Source organism: Phacochoerus africanus, chromosome 11 (assembly GCF_016906955.1).
Source record: "Phacochoerus africanus isolate WHEZ1 chromosome 11, ROS_Pafr_v1, whole genome shotgun sequence".
Classification (NCBI taxonomy): domain Eukaryota; kingdom Metazoa; phylum Chordata; class Mammalia; order Artiodactyla; family Suidae; genus Phacochoerus; species Phacochoerus africanus.
Window position 1 is genome coordinate 25,363,218 of NC_062554.1, and position 18,762 is coordinate 25,381,979.

The 18,762-nt window shown below is 36.9% G+C and overlaps 1 protein-coding gene across 4 annotated transcripts in view; it reads right to left on the reverse strand.

Moving 5' to 3' along the window:
• SLC36A4 (solute carrier family 36 member 4) overlaps positions 1–18,762 on the reverse strand; it is a 49,590-nt gene that overhangs the window by 10,701 nt on the left and 20,127 nt on the right. For all 4 annotated transcript variants that reach the window (XM_047751966.1, XM_047751967.1, XM_047751969.1 and 1 more), the window contains 4 exons: positions 17,983–18,067; positions 12,407–12,634; positions 10,396–10,494; positions 7,156–7,325 (listed from right to left, as the gene is read on the reverse strand). In XM_047751966.1, the coding sequence (XP_047607922.1) occupies positions 7,156–7,325; positions 10,396–10,494; positions 12,407–12,634; positions 17,983–18,067 (582 nt within the window). The remainder of the gene's footprint in view (positions 1–7,155; positions 7,326–10,395; positions 10,495–12,406; positions 12,635–17,982; positions 18,068–18,762) is intronic.

An 18,762-nucleotide genomic window follows, 5' to 3' on the forward strand; every position in this document is an offset into this window, starting at 1 on the left:
CAGCAACACCAAATCCGAGCCGCATCTGTGACCTACACCACAGCTTGCGGCAAACCAGATCCTTAACCCACTGAGTGAGGCCAGGAATCCAACCACATCCTCCCAGACACTATGTCCAGTTCTTAATCCACTGAACCACAATGGAAACTCCTCAAAATCATTTCTTTACTTTTGGTAAGAAAAGCCCTCAACATTAATTAGGATTTAAGCTCATTTAAGACTTAAAGCTTAAAATAGTCAAGACTATAAACAGTTTCCTAAATTGTTGCCAAGCAGGAAGGAATTCAGTAAGTCTCTTCCTTTAACGTACTCATGACAGGAGTGAGAGAGAGAGGAAAAAAGCTGAGGAGAAATATATTTGGAAATACGACAAACAACATGATTAAGGGAAGAAGGAATTCCTTAGGGCTAGCAACAAATTTTAAAATGATCTCAATATATTTCTTAGCTTGATGGTTAAAGTTTAAACATAAAAAGCCCAACTACTGAAATGTACAAAATAACCAAAAGACTCCTGCTTCACATACTCTGACATGTAATTGTGGAGAATTAAATGAATATTTTTATCAGTTTGTTATTAGAACATTCCTTCCTTCTAATTAGCTTTTAACTTACATGTTTTAAAAGCTATGGTTACCAGTGTATTTAAAAATATATCATTATGCATATAAGTATAATTATTTTTCTACTGATATAAAACAAATTCTATAGGTTAAGAATCTAGTTATTAATAATACCATTCAGTAATATTAATTATATATAATTACTATCATTTGGTATTACAGAGCAAAAATGGGAAATAAAATGCTTTGGGTAACACAGTGCAGGGTAATAGAGTGTTTAAGAAAAGCAATGGAGTCTTTTAAAATCAGTTGTTCACTTTTCACTTCTTTTTTATTTCGAGAACCCACTAATTTCTATGTTTGACATCTATATGTTCAAGCAGTCTATACTATTTTTCTCTACTCAACTTTCCTATATGTTATCAACCTTTGTTCTCACTGTGGCTTTAAGGAAGTATCTACAGTAATTTTCATGCCTACTAAGACTTAGAAATGAAAAGCTGAAAGAGGAATCCACCCAGTAAATTATCTCTCAAAAGGATTAAAAAAAAAAAAACTTGCTTAAAATAAAACAGGAATATGTTTTGAGGATATATAAGAACATAAAACAATGTTTAAATGACATTTGGGGAGTTCCCGTCATGGCTCAGCAGCAATGAACCTGACTAGTATCCATGAGCCTGCAGGTTGAATCCGTGGCCTTGCTCAGTGGTTAAGGATCTGGTGTTGCCCTGAGCTGTGGTGCTGGTCTCAGACGAGGCTCGGATCTGACTTTGCTGTGGCTGTGGTGTTGGCCGGCAGCTACAGCTCCAATTTGATCCCTAGCCTAGGAACTTCCATATACCAAGGGGTGGCCCTAAAAAGCAAATACATAAATAAATAAATAGGATTTGGTATATGTTAAAAGGTATTTTAAAACTTTCAAGTTCTGGAAAGTTAGAGACTGTTTTATTCTTCTCCATATAACTCCCCCCCCATGTACTTATCAAGGGATAGTAATTAATTAAATGAATATTAATAATCAAAAATGGATATGGCTAGGTAGAAACTACATCCAGTCAATATCACAAGTAAAAACACTGGGAGGGGGAGGGAGCGGGATGGATTGGGAGCTTGGGATTAATAGATGCAGATTATTGCCTTTGGAATGGATAAGCAATGAGATCCTGCTGTGCATTACTGGGAACTATGTCTAGTCACTTATGATGGAGCATGATAATGTGAGAAAAAAGAATCTATGGTGTAACTGGGTCACCATGCTGTACAGTAGAAAACTGACAAAACACTGTAAACCAGCTATAATGGAAAAAATCATTATATAATAAATAAAATAAAATGACTCGATTGAAAACAAAGTTTGTTATACTGATCATACAGAAATTTAGGATTTCCCATCGTAGCACAGCGGAAATGAATCCAACTAGAAACCATGAGGTTGTGGGTTTGATCCCTGGCCTCGCTCAGTGGGTTAAGGATCCAGCATTGCCGTAAGCTGTGGTGGAGGTCACAGACGCAGCCCAGATCTGGTGTGGCTGTGGCTGTGGCATAGGCCGGTGGTACAGCTCTGATTAGACCCCTAGCCTGGGAACCTCCATATGCCACAGGTGTGGCCCTAAAATGACAAAAAGACACACACAAAAAGTTATATCTTAGGAAAGAGCAGAAATGCATTTTTAAAATAATTATTTTACAGTCAATATATAAAGTCAGATTATGGGGGTAAAACAACTAAATTTTCCAGTGAAAACATCAGTTTTGAAAACAGGATAACAAAAATTGCAGTGTTTCCATTCTTTTCCTGACATTGGCTAGCAAATCAATTTTTAACCTAAATTTACAGATACTAATATCTGAAAAAATTTTAAAGCCAACCTGGGAAATAAGTGGCTATTGATTCTTTTTCTTCCAAGGTTGGGTATAGAACCTACTCTTGGAAAGAATCTAAAAATAACAACTCACTTCCCTCTTGGACCCTTCATGATGTTCAAGAATCTTGAGGGTTAAGCTTTGCCAAGAAGTCTGAGAACCAATTATAATCCTTACCAAGAACCTCACTTCATTCTAAGCTACAAAAAATAAGACAGCTAGGGCTGTCTAGTACTCATCACTAGATCAAATGTCCTTAACAATGAAATTCTGGCAGCATGTTCACTAGAACATAAGTATTATGAGAAAGATTTTTCATCTGTTCACTGCTGTTATCTCCAGTGCCTGGGCCTAGTACCTAGTACATAAAAGGCATGCAATAAATATGTCAGATGAATAAATGAATTTGAGAGATGCTCTTCATTTTAAATGTAATAATTTAGTCACTCTCATTAAAAAAAAAATAACAGAGACAGAGGAAAAGAAAGTTATAGGCTTTCTGGGCCAGGATTCCTAGTTACAGGAAACTTTAATATTGGAGGAAGACGATTAAGAACTTCTGAGGGAGAGGACAGAGGGAATAGTCCAGAATACACAGTCTCCTTTCCCCAGTTTCTTTAAACTTATCTCTCTATTTATTTATATACTGTGGCTCTTGCTGAGTCCATTCTTGTCTAAATATTTTCATCTTAGGTAACATCCTCCTCTGAGTTCAACTCCCTTACTGCCTATAGGATCAATTAAGATGTAGCTTAATTATCTGCTATTATTTGTCGGCTCTATTTCCCAGAAAACTGAGCCTCCTAGTTCCTGTATGCTACAGAGGTAAACTAAGGCTTCAGGAGTGTTTTGTTCTGTTTTGGGGTGGGTGGGGAATAAAGACCCGGTTCAATTATCTGAACAACTTAAAAGACCTATCTCATACCTTCTCTGCTCTTAGATGCATCTCTACTATTTTTGATTGAATCTTCCCTATCCAATATGGGCATCACAAAGAATGCCACATGTGAGATAGCAGAAGTCACCTTACTGCTTCTCAGTGTTTGTCTATATGAAAATCTAATACCCTTGATATCGCTTATGAGAAGTGTGTCTGCTCTCTGGGTTACTTTAGAAGAAATCTTCGAAATCAGTGCCAACCATCATTCAGCTAAGACAAGCAATAATAAGGGAAATGCTTTCAGGCCTAAAATTCTCATTTAACAAACATTTACTAAGTGCCTCTCAAGTGCTGTGTAATGTGCTGGACTGTGGGGATGCCTCATAAAGCCAGACGATGCAGGGTTCCTGCCCTCACGGTGCTAATGTTCTAGCTCAGAACTGTCAATTTTCTTCATCTCATATTTAAAATATACCCTTTACTGCAAAAGCTAAATTCAATGTATCCAACAACACTAGTCATAACTAGTTTTAAAAGAGGATACCTCACTAAGATTAAGGGCAACAAATAAATAATAACTTGGAGGCTCTCTAATCTATATTTGCTTTATTCTCGGGCTGATTTCTAATTCAATTTTTTCCTGTAGAAATGCCTATTATGAACTCTGAAACTTTAAGTCAACATGGCATCAAATACCCTTTCCAACTTCTCAAAGATAGTAGCTAGGAGTTCCCTAGGCTCTTGTGACAGCCGGCGGCTTTCATACCCAGTGAAATAACCACCAGTACATCGCACATTCTCTACATTGCAAGACCTGCTGCCTGAAGTGCAAGGAGGGGAAGGAAGAAGAGGCGCATTCACAGTATTTCGAGAAGGGGATCTTAGATACAACCCCATGACTCTTCTAGTGCAAACTTCTCACTTTGGAAGAGTATCACTATAAAAGATCAACATCTCCTCTCTAGTATCTCCCAGTTGTGGCTATTATTTTAACTGTCCCAGCTGCAGACCACAACGAAATAAGAGCACAGGCCGCCAAAGGCATAGCTCCACCATGAGAAGGTGTTACTCAACAGATCTCTGAAGGACAGTATCTTGACCTGCCTGTTTTCCAGACTTTTCTTTTTTAGGATACTTGTACGAGGCTCTCTTGTCCTAAATTAAAAAGCAGGTGTCTAGCTAGGCTTTCTTGACTAGAAACTATGATCTGATCATCACTTTTTAATCAAGGCTCCCAACCTGTTCCATTCTAATTGGAAAGCCTCAGCAATTACGGATAAGTGAGAGGGGGGAAGGGGATGCAAAAAAGCGGAAGGGAGTTCCCGTTGTGGCGCAGTGGTTAATGAATCCGACTAGGAACCATGAGGTTGCAGGTTCGGTCCCTGCCCTTGCTCAGTGGGTAAAGGATCCCGCGTTGCCGTGAGCTGTGGTGTAGGTTGCAGACTCGGCTCGGATCCGGAGTTGCTGTGGCTCTGGCGTAGACCGGTGGCTGCAGCTCCGATTCGACCCCTAGCCTGGGAACCTCCATATGCCACAGGAGCAGCCCAAGAAATAGCAAAAAGACAAAAAGACAAAAAGACAAAAAAAAAAAAAGCAGAAGGATTGATTAGAGATACTGCAAGGACAGTATTGCCCCCTCAAAATTCAGCTGTGAACACCAACAGCATTTCCTCCGCATCCTTGCCCACTGCTCCTCCAGTACCTTCTTTCCTCCCTGGGGTCAGAACATTCCACTGGACATGCGTGCACACCCACCTCCATCCCTTCTCCCTTAAGCCTTTCTTTAAATACATTCATGAATAAGATTAGGGAAGAATTCTGAGCTTGTTCCCCTACCTACATTTTAGAGTGGACATTAAAAGTAACTGTCAAATTTATTTAGAAAATTGTTTGTAGGAATTAGTCTATTATTCTAAGTGGAGAAAAATACCATTCTATGTTCTAAAAATTATACTGTTTTTTGAAAGAGGAACTAAACTACCATAATTTTTAGCCTTGATTCTCTTATATTAGGCTGTTTAAGTTTCTAGTCCACATTAAACTATTGCAAAAAAAAAAGAAACACATTGGGAGGAAACAGTTATATATTATAGTTATATATTAACTATAAAATAGGTTATAATTATAAAATAGGTTATATATTAACTATAAAATAGGTTAATGAAATAAATGCTAAATAACCATATATCTTGTTTGTAGCAATGTCTCTAGTTTGAAACCAATGTATGACACTGAAACATGTTTCATCCTGAAATACCTTTATAAACATGTGATAGCTAAAGTAAAACCATAATTTAAAAAAAGGAGTTCCCATCATGACTCAGTGGTTAACAAACCTGACTGGTATTCATGAGGATGTGGGTTTAGATCCCTGGCCTTGGGCAGTGTATTAAAGATCCGGCGTTGCCATGAGCTGCGGCGTAGGTCGCAGATGCAGCTTGGATCCTGCACTGCTGTGGCTGTGGTGTAGGCTGTCAGCTGTAGCTCCAATTCGACCCCTAGCCTGGGAACCTCTATATGCCACAGGTGTGGTCCTAAAAAGACATCAATCAGTCAATCAAAAAATAAATACAGGCACACTGCACGTGTGCTCCTTGTGCAACCCAGAGATTATTCTAGGTACATTTCCTCTATTATAAATGGTTTCTTACTGACATTTGTTTTAACAGTATTTCTGATTGTGATGAAGACCCAGAACTCAAATGATTACTGAATGGTAGTCAAACTCTCATAAGGAAGCCAGTCAAAATATATATTTAACATTTAAGGTTTCGCAGACTTCTATCCAGGCAGCTAAAGGAGCAGTGTGATATTAACTAAATCAGTATTTATTCTTTGCATTTATCAATACTAAGGAATTACCTTACATTTCATAAATAAGGAAGAAAGTATGCATCATAATCACTGCCAGTACCTTTTTTAAATCTCCAAAGACCAATCTCTGAAAGAAGAAAAAAAGCCTCTATATTGCTTCATTTAGTAGAATGTGGTTCTAATATTAAAGAGATAGTAAGATGCATTGTATTCCTTTTTTTTTTTTTTTTTACAGCTGATGCTTGACCAATGGAGGGGTTTGGGTGCTGATCCTACGCAGGCAAAAATTTGCATGTAATTTCAGATGCTCCCCAAACTTAACTACCAACAGTCTCTTGTTGACTGGGAGCCAAACTGATGACATAAAGAGTTGATTAACAAATATTCTGTATGTTATATGTATAGCTACATATACTTTATACATTCATGATATGCCTCAATTTTTTTATATTTCTAGGTTACATAGTTTGTCTGCAAGTTTTTTCAAATTGTTGAAAATCCCCCCTAAATTTTCTAATACATTTACTGAAAAAAATCCTTATATGTAGTTCAAATCCATGTTGTTCCAGGGTCAACTGTACAATGTGTCCTAACTGTGTTCAGCAAGGACTTGAGGCACATACAGCGTTAGAGCTGACCACTAAAACAGCTAGAGCCATGAGTGACAGGCTGGGTTATTTTATCAGGAGTCCAGAGTATTGGATTTTTCTGACAGCAAGGATAAATATTAATTTTTTTTATTAAAGTGAGTCCATATTAAAAAAATCCATGTTTTACTTGCCTATATTACTCAAATTCAGAACGTCCTATAATTTTTAATCCTTAAAAGAAAAAATCCTGCAAAGATCTGTAAAATCACAGATGATCTCCTCTGAAGATGATGAAAAAAATTTAGATTATACAAATAAAGAAATCACAGTAAAGATATTAAATGCTTAAATCTTCAAACCAAGACTATACTTCCATCATGAAATATTAGTAAAGTATATTATAAAACATACAAGCCAGGTTAACAAACTCATATCTACCTACCATACATCTTGGGGAAGATTTAAAGTTATGCTGCCTTTGATTTCATCATGGAAACACATATATCCTAAGGTAGCTAAGGTTATATACAGAGTTGTAACAATTCCCATGCCAATATTCAACGCTTGGGGGAAGCGTCTGGAGTCTTTCATTTGATTTTCAAGCGGAAGGACCTAAGAAGAGAATACAAGTAATTTAAAACAATCTAGTATCCTGTTTTATAGGTGCACAAATTAATCTTTCTATAGTTTATTCACAAATTTTTTTCCTTTGAAACAATACTTATAATTGTTGATGTATTTTTCTAAGGGTCATATTTTTTTTTCACACTACAGATTCTTTCATTCTTAAAAATTGCATTAATTCTTAAAAAGATTTGAAATCAGCTCTTGGCAGGCAAAACTGTGTCTGTCAGGTTTTTAACAATACACTTCTTATTTTGGAATAATTTTAGATTTACCGAAAAGCTGCAGAGATAAAGACTCCTATATAGTCCAGAGCAGTTTCTCCTACTGTTAACATTTACACAACCCAAGTACATGTGTTACAGCTAAGAACCAACACTGGTACATTACTACTGAACTTTGGAGTTCACTAGTTTTCCCGCTAACATCCTCCTTCTGCTCCAGTGTCCTGTCCAGGACAGCACGCTGCATGCTGCTGTCATTCTCCTAAGCCGCCTCTGGCTTGTGGGAGTTTCTCCATTCTTCCTTCAAAGTCGTTCGTTACCTTGACAGTTCTGAGGCGCACTGTCTGTGCATCTGGCACACTGTCCCTCTATTTGGGTTTGTCTGATGTTTTCCTCATCACTAGACCGGGATTACAGGTTTTAGAAAAGGATACCACTGCAGGGCAGCGCCCTTCTCGTCACACCTGCTATTAACATGACTCATCACTGGGGAAGTTAATTTTGATCAGGTGGTTAAGGCGGTGTTTGCCAGGTTTCTCTGCTGGTAAAGTTCTTTCCTTCCCCCTCGTCATACTCTACTCTTTGGAAGTAAGTCATCACAGGCAGCCCATACTCCAGGGACTAGGGGAGAGTAAGCTGCAGCTCCGGGAGGAGGGGGTGGTATCTACATAAGTTATTTGGAAATCTGTCTGATGTATTTAAGTATTTAATCATTTATTTATATTAGTATGGGTTCATATATATTTGCTGGAATATGTACCCCAAACGCTGCTATTGATTTTGTTGTTCACATGGTTCCAGCTGTGGTCACTGTGAGATCTGTCAGGCTGCCTCCTGTGTGCCTTTGACAGGCATCCATTCTTTTGCCTTTTGAGCACTTTCACTTTCTGGCACTACAACATGCTCCAGACCCATCTTGAATTTCCTTGCTTCAGTCCTACCATCAACCATTTCTCCAAAGAATTTTGGTTCTATTGTTGGAGTACTTAGCAATCAAGACCTGGGTGCTGGGGGAGCTCACTGCCCCTGGGTGGCATTGCTTCCAGCACGCTCAGCACAGTTAGGAAATACAGGTGTGGATAGTAACCCATGCATATATGTGTCTATAATTATTTCTGTATCTATTCCTCTGTATCTGTTATCCATCAATTTAATGAGATAAAATAAATATTCTCATTATAAAAAAACACTCATAAAGAAAAAAGGGCTAATAGAAAAATTAAATTTCTTAGGCAAAACTCTGGAGGTTTTGGACATTCAATTTTGACCATACAGTAAAAGATACTAAGTAATAATAATAGTAATAATAATAAGTATTTACTGAGTGCTTACAATGTGCCAGGTATTTTTCTAAAAGCTTTGCATGTAGCATCTCACATAGGTCCTCACAGTCACCTCGTGAAATAATAACAAATATTATTTCCACTTTTCAGGTGAGTTAGGTCCGTATGGAAATTTGAAGTAACTAGTAGAAAAGAGAACCGAAAACAATTTGGATGTTCTGATCCAGACCTGAAATAAGGAGCTAAGGTCAAGAATAGTGACAGGGCAGTTCAAAAAGGAAAAAGGGAAGGAAGTGAACATCTACAGAGGCCCCCTCTGAGTCAAGCAGCGTTGTTTTGCACAAAATTTCACATTTATGGAATAGATTTGGGGAAATACGAAAAGAAGACTCAACACGGCTTAATTACTAACTGGAATGGGGAAACCAGGGACAGGCTAAAAGGAACACTCTGATGTTTCAAGCTTGAGCAACTGAAAGTAAAACTAAAAGAAACAGAAAAATGAGAAAGTGAAACTGGTTTTGGATTAAAAAAAAAAAAACATATGTGTCAGATTTTGGAGTTGCTGAATTTGAGATGTCAGAGGAACAACACTTAACTGGAAATATCCAATAGTTAACGAGAGCTTACAGTTAAAGTCGAAATGAAAATCTACAATTCTATCTGTAACAGGGATAAGTGGAGCCATAAGAATTAGTGAGAATTCTCTGAAGGAGAATATAGAGAGAGCAGAAACACAAGTAAAATGGCATAAATTGTCCTGTAGTTCTATTTTGTCTGTGGTTCATATAAATGGATGTTTACGAGTGGTTTTGCTCCCACACCAAACCATCAGATCACGAAACATAAGCTATGGAAAAACAGTAATATTCTATCTTCCCCTAATCTACACATTCTAGGCTTTAAAAGAACCTAGGAACATCTTAAATGGAAATATTTAAGATCTCAGGCTCCTCAGGATGTTTGCACCTCTTAGTATTACCTTCATGATAATGTCATTTCTCAAATACAATATGCATAAATCTAAAAAGAGAATTTATATTTGACTCTTTTTTATGTGGTAGGAACTTTGTGATAATTTCAATTAATTTCAAATCATCTAGTCTATAAAATATGATGTTTGGGATTTGTCTACCTATAGCTCAGACTTCGAAGAATAAATGAAATATGTAGATCAAATAAAATTAGCCATGAGTTAATGGTTTTTGAAGTTGGGTGATGCTTAGGCAAAAGTTCATCATATTATTCTCTAACTTTTGTATAGTTTTGAAATTTTCCACAATAAAACGTTAAAAATCACCCCTTCTAGCGCCTTCATTTTACATATTATGAAAAAGAGAATTTGAGAGTTTAAGTGATACATCTAAGATAAAATGCTTGGTTAGTGGAACAATGAAACTGTAGTTCAGGTCTATCACAGCAAATTGCAAATTGTTTTCTAGGAATAAAAAAATAGAAGCAAAAAAGAAAAACATGCATTTTTAGATGTAAATAAGTCTTTGTGTTGACTTAAGATATAAAAAAAATAATAATAAAGACTAAAATTCTTACCACTCCTATGCCTTCAAAAGCAAATACGGCAGTACCAAAAAAGAGAGGGTATTTTTTCCAACCAGCCACTATTGGAAGGTTGTGGGGATCTGGCATATTCTGGAGACAAAAGGAAAAAATAAGTTACACCTTCACTTATTTTAAAGAATTTAAAATGAAAGAGCAAGAATCATACATTTCTGAGCTTCACAGCAGCAAATGTGCATTATAAATGTGAATAAATCTTTCAATAAAATTTTAAATATCCTATGTTAATTGTAGCCAAGCAGTTAGGATTTTACTGCCAAAAGCAATTGTTTCCCATAAGCCCACACATTCCATCTGAGCTAAATGCTCCTGATTACCTGCTTCCACCTGCAAGTCCCAGGCTGTTCTCACTGGGTATGGCTCCTGCCACAACAGGAAATACATATGCATATTCAGCATCTGAGCTGAGAGCCATATAGTCAGTTATCAAGCACTATGGATGGTGTCCAGTGAAATTCATTCTCCCATCCAACTTCATTGCTCTTTTGGTCTCTATGATTTCCCGACTTTGGCTTTCTATCTCACAACCCTAGAGTTTGTCTCCTCCTGGTTTCCGTGTTTTACTTGTTGACTTGACAGTTGCCATTAGCCTTATTATCTGTGCATATGTCTTGACTCTGGCTTTGACTACTTGGTCCTGATTCATAGAGCCTTGTCCCAACTCTACCTGGAGACCCCAAAACGGCACATCTTGTTCAAATCCCTGGGTCCACAAGGGCCACTTCTTCCAGCTACCCCAAGTCTCCTCATGTTCCTGAGTTCTCTGCCTTACTTGACTAGAAGTGGAATTCAAGGCCAACAAAAGAGGATGCACAAAGAAACTGAAATGCGAAAGCAGAGGGATAATTTGGGAATAGAGAGGTCCAGAGCATCTGAAGCACAGGTAGAGCTGCATGATACCATGGTGATACATGGTTGAAAACATGTTAGGGGCAGAATGAAAAGGGTATTAAATGTTTGGATCATTGGATAACACCAACCTGTTCTTCAAGGCTCACGTAGTTCCCTCTACCTAAGGACCCATCTTTTCTGCTCCATTAACTTCTACATGTCCAGCTAAGGGGTCACAAACTCCAGAAAGTCTTATGAGACCTTCCTGCCCATCCCCTTCCACTCTTCTGTGCTATATCGAAGAGTCTTTGGAATTCAGGTGGGATAACAAAAGAAATATAGACCCATCATAGGAAAGTCTGTAATGAATGGCTAACAGAGATTTCAGGACAACTACTTTGGAAGCAATGCATAAAAGGACTGTATCAGGTAAGAACAGAACAGGGATTCTTGATCTTTTTTGAGTCCCTGCCTCCTGTGAGAGACAAACGCTATACAGCTGCTCAGCAGAAAAATGCATATATACAATCTTACAAGTAACTTTAGGAGACTTGTAGATCCCCTGAATTCTATCAACAGATATTTTCAAGGAAATTGGGTTAAGAATCTCCAGACTACCAACAGTAAATCGGTTGCAGTTACTGTATATGTCAGATAAAGAAGTCTCAAGCTAGCGTAGTGGCAGTCAACTGAAGTGGTGGCGACAAATAAAGGTGCAGAAATGAAAGAAAGTCATACAATTACAGCTATACTCCCATCTCTTGTGATTGGTTCCAATCTTAGAAATAAAAAAAAAAAAACCCAAAACACTAATGAGTTCTTTGTTTCACGTTAGGCAGTGTACTAAGGCATGATCCTAACTAGCCCAACTCTAATAAGGTAGGTCTTACTATCTTCTGAAGCAATGCCAGGATACCCAGAAGCATGCTGACCAGGATTCAAAATCAGATCTGATTGCAATGCCTGTGCTTTCAATCCCTCTGTCATCCATTTTTTCAACTAAGCAGTATCCTCTCTAAAGGGACCCAGTGTCCTGATTATCTCCCATGTGCCACAAATCAAGTGGAGTCTTTACTTATTATTACTTTTACCTCCAAGTTAAAAAATTTACTGATTACGAAACATGTGACAGTTAAAAACATGTTTTACTTACCCTAACAACGTACTGATAAATTATCACAAGACTGACAGCCATGGAAATGTTGGCAAGGAATGAAAATACAAATAGATTCTTCAGCTCACGAATGAAGACCAAAAGAATTAAAAGTGGAAGAAAGCAAAGCATGTATATCCTTAGGTCAACAGTTCTTCTCTCACATGGATTTGATGAATTGGTACTATTCAAAACAAACACTTTATTCTCCAAGAACCCTTCATGAACCTATAAGGGATTCCCAAGAAAATAAGGGAGAGGGAGGAGAAAAAACTTCATTCAACTTGCCATCATAACAGAGAAATATAAATAAAATTATGATCTATATACACTCTATGATAAATTCCTTTACAATAAATAAAATACTTACATTGTTTCAAGATACTCTAGCTTCCTAGAAATACATATACATATCAAATTTAAAGGTACCTAAAATAGGATAATCATCTTTGCAAAATAACTTTAAAAATTATACTGTGAAAAGAAAGTTCATTAGAAACTTATGGGGATGGATTTACTAATTTATTCTAAAGCTTTGTCACTGTGATGCTTATGACACCTGCAAAGGCTCAATCTGCTTCTGAGATCAATCAAAGTGGAAGCATACTTGTCTAGAACGGCCACTGGGTATTCTACTCCAATGCATTCTCTTCAGTGTTGAAGAGCTTTCTTTGCTAGCTCTAAGTACCTCTTGGAAATGTTCTATAGTTAAAACGAAATCAAAGCCAAACTTTAAAGGTATTCTGTAAAGCAAATGTTGATAAATTACCACTGTCAATAAATAGTCATTAAGAATACACTAACTTCATGCATGGCCGTATGTCAGACAGTAAATAAATTTTCCTTAGATCAAAAAACCTCTACTGGAGTTCCCCCTGGTGGCCTAGCTGTTAAGGATTCAGAGGTGTCACTGCTCTGGCTCTGGTTATTGCTGTGGCTCAGGTTCAAGCCCTGGCCAGGGAACTTCTGCATGCTGCAGATGCCATCAAAAAGGAGAAAACAAAACAAAACAAAAAACAACTTCTACAAGATAAATCAACTTTACCTCAAAATTTATTCAGCTACTTCCATAAACTAATATCCAAGAGATTTAATGATTTATAGGCTCCACAGGTTAAAATTGTCCCTGCTTCAATTAATCACAAAATCCAACTTACAAAAACAGAAATTATAGAAGATTTAAAAATAGTCTTAAAAACTCACAGCAGAGGCAGATCACACTACAATTTAAATACCAGTGAAAATCTACCTGCCCCAAACACTGTGCCCTCCTTTGAACACAGTGACATCATCAAGTCTCTGGATACATAAATTCTTAAGAACCAGACCCTAGAGTAATAACAGCAAGTATTTTCTGAGTACTTTCTATGTGTCAGGTACTGAACTAAATACTGTATACACATCTCATTTCATTCTCAAGACAACTGAGGTGGGTGGTAATATTAATTTCAGTTTATAGACAAGGAAACTGAGGTTTAAGAAGGGTCAAAACAAAACAAAAACCCTTATAATATCAAGTGGTGGCTCTTGGATTCAAACCCAGACCCAAATAGCCACCGGGCCTTCACCTTGACATCGCTCTCTCTCCCAAAATACAGAATTAAGAGGCCAACTTGTCAGACGTACAGAACAAAATCCTGATATGATTGATAATTTAGATGTTTCCTTTAATTTTACACTTGCCCACAATAAGCAATGTTTGGTGTCACTACAAACATACACATCCTCTTAAACTACACAGAATATATCTACAAGTTTTAAATTATATCAGCAATTTATAACTCATACTGGACTAACAAACTCTCAGGTTACAACATGCACCATTTAAGAAATGCATAGCTCACATCTATCTTGTAATTAACCATCCAAACTTTATATTTTATTTTCCATAATTTGAAATGGAAGCAAAATTGGTAGTTCATGTTACTTGGCTTTTAAGAACATGTTTTATTTGTTGACTCAGTTTTCTCTGTATCCAAATTACAGATAAATACTTCTGTTTTGCAGAAGTACCTTCAATAATCAGATTAGATAATGATAAAAAAAAAATTAAGCTCTAAGAAGGATACCTGGCAAGAGAAAAGCAGTTACACAACCAATTCAATCGTTAGGGCTCTTCGAATTATTAAATGCTTGGGAATTTGAAATCAATTCTATCACAAATCTCTCATAATAATTTAGTATTCTTTGTCAGAAAGATAGTTATAAAAACTCTCAAGATTAAAAAATAAAGTAAAATAAAAATGTAGATACATACCCAGAGCAAGATTCAGGTAAACATTTGAGTCCTTTGGTGCCCTCTAGAGACAGAGATTGGCTATCTAATAGGACTTCCTATGATCTCACATGTTTACCAAAATGCAAAACACTGAAATAAATATTATAAAATAAAATATTACTAAATTCAGTTGTTTCCATTCAGAGCTCAAATTTACTAAAAGCCACTATTTATTAACTTTTCAATGATTCAGTAATTTAATGGTTAATAATTCCAAAGGCAGGTTATATTCTTCAGCAAAGCTAAAATGCAGAGTTAAAGCCATAATACCCTACACTTGCATACTGCATATAAAATGCATAGTGCATTTGATAAAGGCTTTCACTAACCTCTTGACACCTGAGCCTCACAAGACGTTTATGAGGAACATGGGGAGATTTTGCTACTATTTCCATTTTATAAATAAGGAAACTGAGGCTTGGCCAGGGATTAGAGGGTCTTATCCTATGTGTGAATTAAAACTGAGGGCACAGATTTGAATTCGAATCTTCTGACTCTAAAGCCCATGGTCTTTGGTATCACAACAGTTTTTTGCTCTGAATATAATATCCTTTCCCTATTCTTAATGCCCATAAACATAATGTGTGTGTGTGTGTGTATACATATACATATATCTGTGGAATAGACTGCGTGTGTGTATACACACATATACATATATTTATGGCATAGACTATCTTGTCTATCAGACATTTTCTTCAGTACCTTAAAGTAAGAACAGAGAAGAGCCACCTTAACCACGAAGGACTAGAATCACTCGATGAACCACAGTTCTCTTCCCCCGGCCAAGCGCCTATGATGGCTTAGTGGGACCAAGAACAGCCATATAGCAGTCACAGGGCAGGAGGTGGACACATCTGCATGGGAACTAAACCCTTAATTCTCTGACTTGATGAAATACTGAGCCTTCAAGTTTATATAGATTATGGCAGCAATGATCTTACCGCTTTTAACTGTAAAAATAGTAGCAATTAGCAAGGTCTCATCAGCCCATGTGTCTTCTATTGGAGGCTGCCATTAAACATGAGAACACCTCTGGAGAGAGAGTGAACGTCTCTGATGATGCTGTTTCAGTGACCATCTCTCTGCTCTGCTGAGATGAGATGCTCAGTGCTGCTTTTCAACTTTTCTCAAGTCTGACTGAATGCCTTTTTCCATGCTGCTCCTCATGCCTCGAAAGAACTTTCATCTTTCTACCTGCAGCAAGCTTCTCCTCACTTTCCAGAGTGACTTCTACCTGGTCCTCTTAGGATATGTGCAAATGAGTTAAATTCTTCCATTCGACTTTGGAAGCAACTGATAGTATTTCACAGGAGAAAGTCACCAATCCTAGGCTTAGAGATATTTATTTTATGTACTTAATACACTCGAAGTCACACACATATACAGACAACCAAAATCAGACAAGGTTCTGTCCAGTCATAAACAATCAATATACCAAGGTGGCAACTGTGTCAGAGACCTAGGTTTCTGCCGAGGTCACATGACTTGGGGCACATTGCTCATGCTGTGAAGCTCCATTTTCTCATTCATAAAATGAGCATACATTTCATTACATGACAGAGTAGTTGTAAAAATTAAATGTGTATGTTATAGTCTACAAATAAAATATTATAAGGCATTAACGTTATTCAAAAATTTAAATCGAGCCTGTCTGCAGCCCTTAGGAGACGACAGAAAAGATGTAGTACTACCATGTTGCACAATCCTAGAAAGGCATCATTTCCATTGTGTTCTAGGCAATGAAGGTTATGTCTTCTCTTAACAATAAACAGCCTCTTAGAACTGAGTAATTCTAAAAATATGTGACTTGTGGAATTAAATACCTGTAAAATCAAAAGCACATCATCTGTAACAAGTAATGCTGATAAAAGCATCAACTCTTTTATGTATAAAAGTAAGTCTCGGTGAGCCTTTCCAATATTAAAAATCTAAGCCAACGACTTTATCAAACTATGGCCTGCAGACCAAATCCAACTTACTATCTATTTTTGCAAATACAATTTTATTGGAATACAGCGTATCTAATGTACTGTGGTCTATGGCTGAGTTGAGACAGAGATCATATGGCCTGCAAAACTGAAAATACTTATTACCTGGCCCTTTACCAAAAAAGTTTGCCAATTCTTGGTCTAAATATAAAATGAAACATAGTTTATACTTAGAAAAGTGAGTCAAATATATACTTTATAAATATATACACAGATTCTTTAGAACACATATTCACACCATTTTGTACTAAAATACCTACAAGAGAAGTACTACATATTACTACATATAATTCTACCATTGCATCATGAACAAATGGATAATTAATAAATATTATTGATTAAAATAATGATTAAAGAAGAGCAGGGGGTTAATTAGGAATAATAAAGGCCAAGAAGCATAAAAAACGGTGCTTTGGCACTGTTCTGAGAAGGGGAGCTTTTTTATTTCAGTGCTTTGCATGTTTGTTCAAATTGACCATCTCTACCAAGACTGCAAACCATTTCCTCTTCACCCTTTATAATACGGAGAGAATTACAGAACACTGTACATTTCTGGACACTATATCTTTTCAGACAATGGCAATAATTATTAGATTTTAGTTCCTGAGCCAGAGATCGAACTTGTGCCGCAGCAGCAACCTGAGCCGCTGCAGGGTAGGCTGCTGGCTAAAGCGAGATATTTCTTTATAAAACACCAATGTAAAAAATATGCTACCAAAACATCCAGAGATCTGCTTTTGAGATCTAAATTTCAAGTAGCCAAGAATCAGTAAATTATGCCTATTTTTGTTTTGTTTTGTTTTTGCTTTTTGCTTTTTTAGGGCCACACCTGCGGTGTATGGAAGTTCCCGGGCAAGGGGTCTAATTGGAGCTACAGCTGCCGGCCTACACCATAGCCACAGCCACAGCCACGCCAGATCTGAGATGCATCTGTGACCTATACCACAGCTCATGGTAACGCTAGATCCTTAACCCACTGAGCAAGGCCAGAGATTGAACTTGCAACTTCATGGTTCCTAGTCAGATTTGTTTCCGCTGTGCCATGATGGGAACTCCAAATTATGCCTGTTTTGATCTGAAGGAACAAGCATTACTGATATAACAGCAAGAAAAGTAAAATCAACAATAGTAATAGAAACACAACTTTCAAAAAAGAAGACTAAAAGAAAATCTAGAAAGATACATTATTTATGAAAGGAATCCATTTTCATATTCAACCACAGCTTACTGAGAGGAAATGTGATGCCGTAACTATAACCCTGGAAGATAACGATTTTAAAATTGCTTTAACTTATTTTTAAAATACTTACTTGTTTTACATTTTCAGCTAAGAAGACAATATAAACACTACAGAATCCTAGCTGGGTTATCACCAGAAAAAAGTCAACCACACTCCTGAAAAGAGACCCACAAATAAGTATTAATAAGAGCAGCTGAAATATCAATATATTCTTTCTCTTTTAAACTATCTTAAAACATTTCATAATAGCATGCGTTCTTTTTACTTCCTTAAAGTAAGAAATAGGCTTAAATTATTAATTTTCTACAAAGAGCATATATTTATGATCTGTATATTAGCAGAATTACTATCGAGCAAAAGGATGTTACATAAGTTAAAAGGCCAAAAATTTCCCATCATTTACTTCTGCAATTCAACGGTTAAAGAATAACTGTCTATAAAATGATTTCATGAGAGCATTTCATTGTTTTGATTAAGCCCATCTCTCCTACTTCTCACGGTCTTTTTCAGAACGACCCATTCCCAGCCCTGCCACTTTCCTGTCATTTGCAGATATGAGCATCGTCCCTACCATCCAAATCACTAATAAGAACACGGGATGGGAGAGAACTGGGAGCCTGGCCCTAAGCATACTACCAGGGACCTCGCCAGTAGCTTAGCTCCATTTATATTTTTTGAGATAGTCTAGAAAATGTCAGCCAAATAAAATACTTTAAGGGAATGAGGAAGAAAATCACATTAGTATTATTTGGGTATGATTATAATCTATCTACATGTTATTAATACACAGCCCATACTTCTCGCCCACTGTTCTGGGAACAATGAGCAACTACCATAGCACGTAGTTACT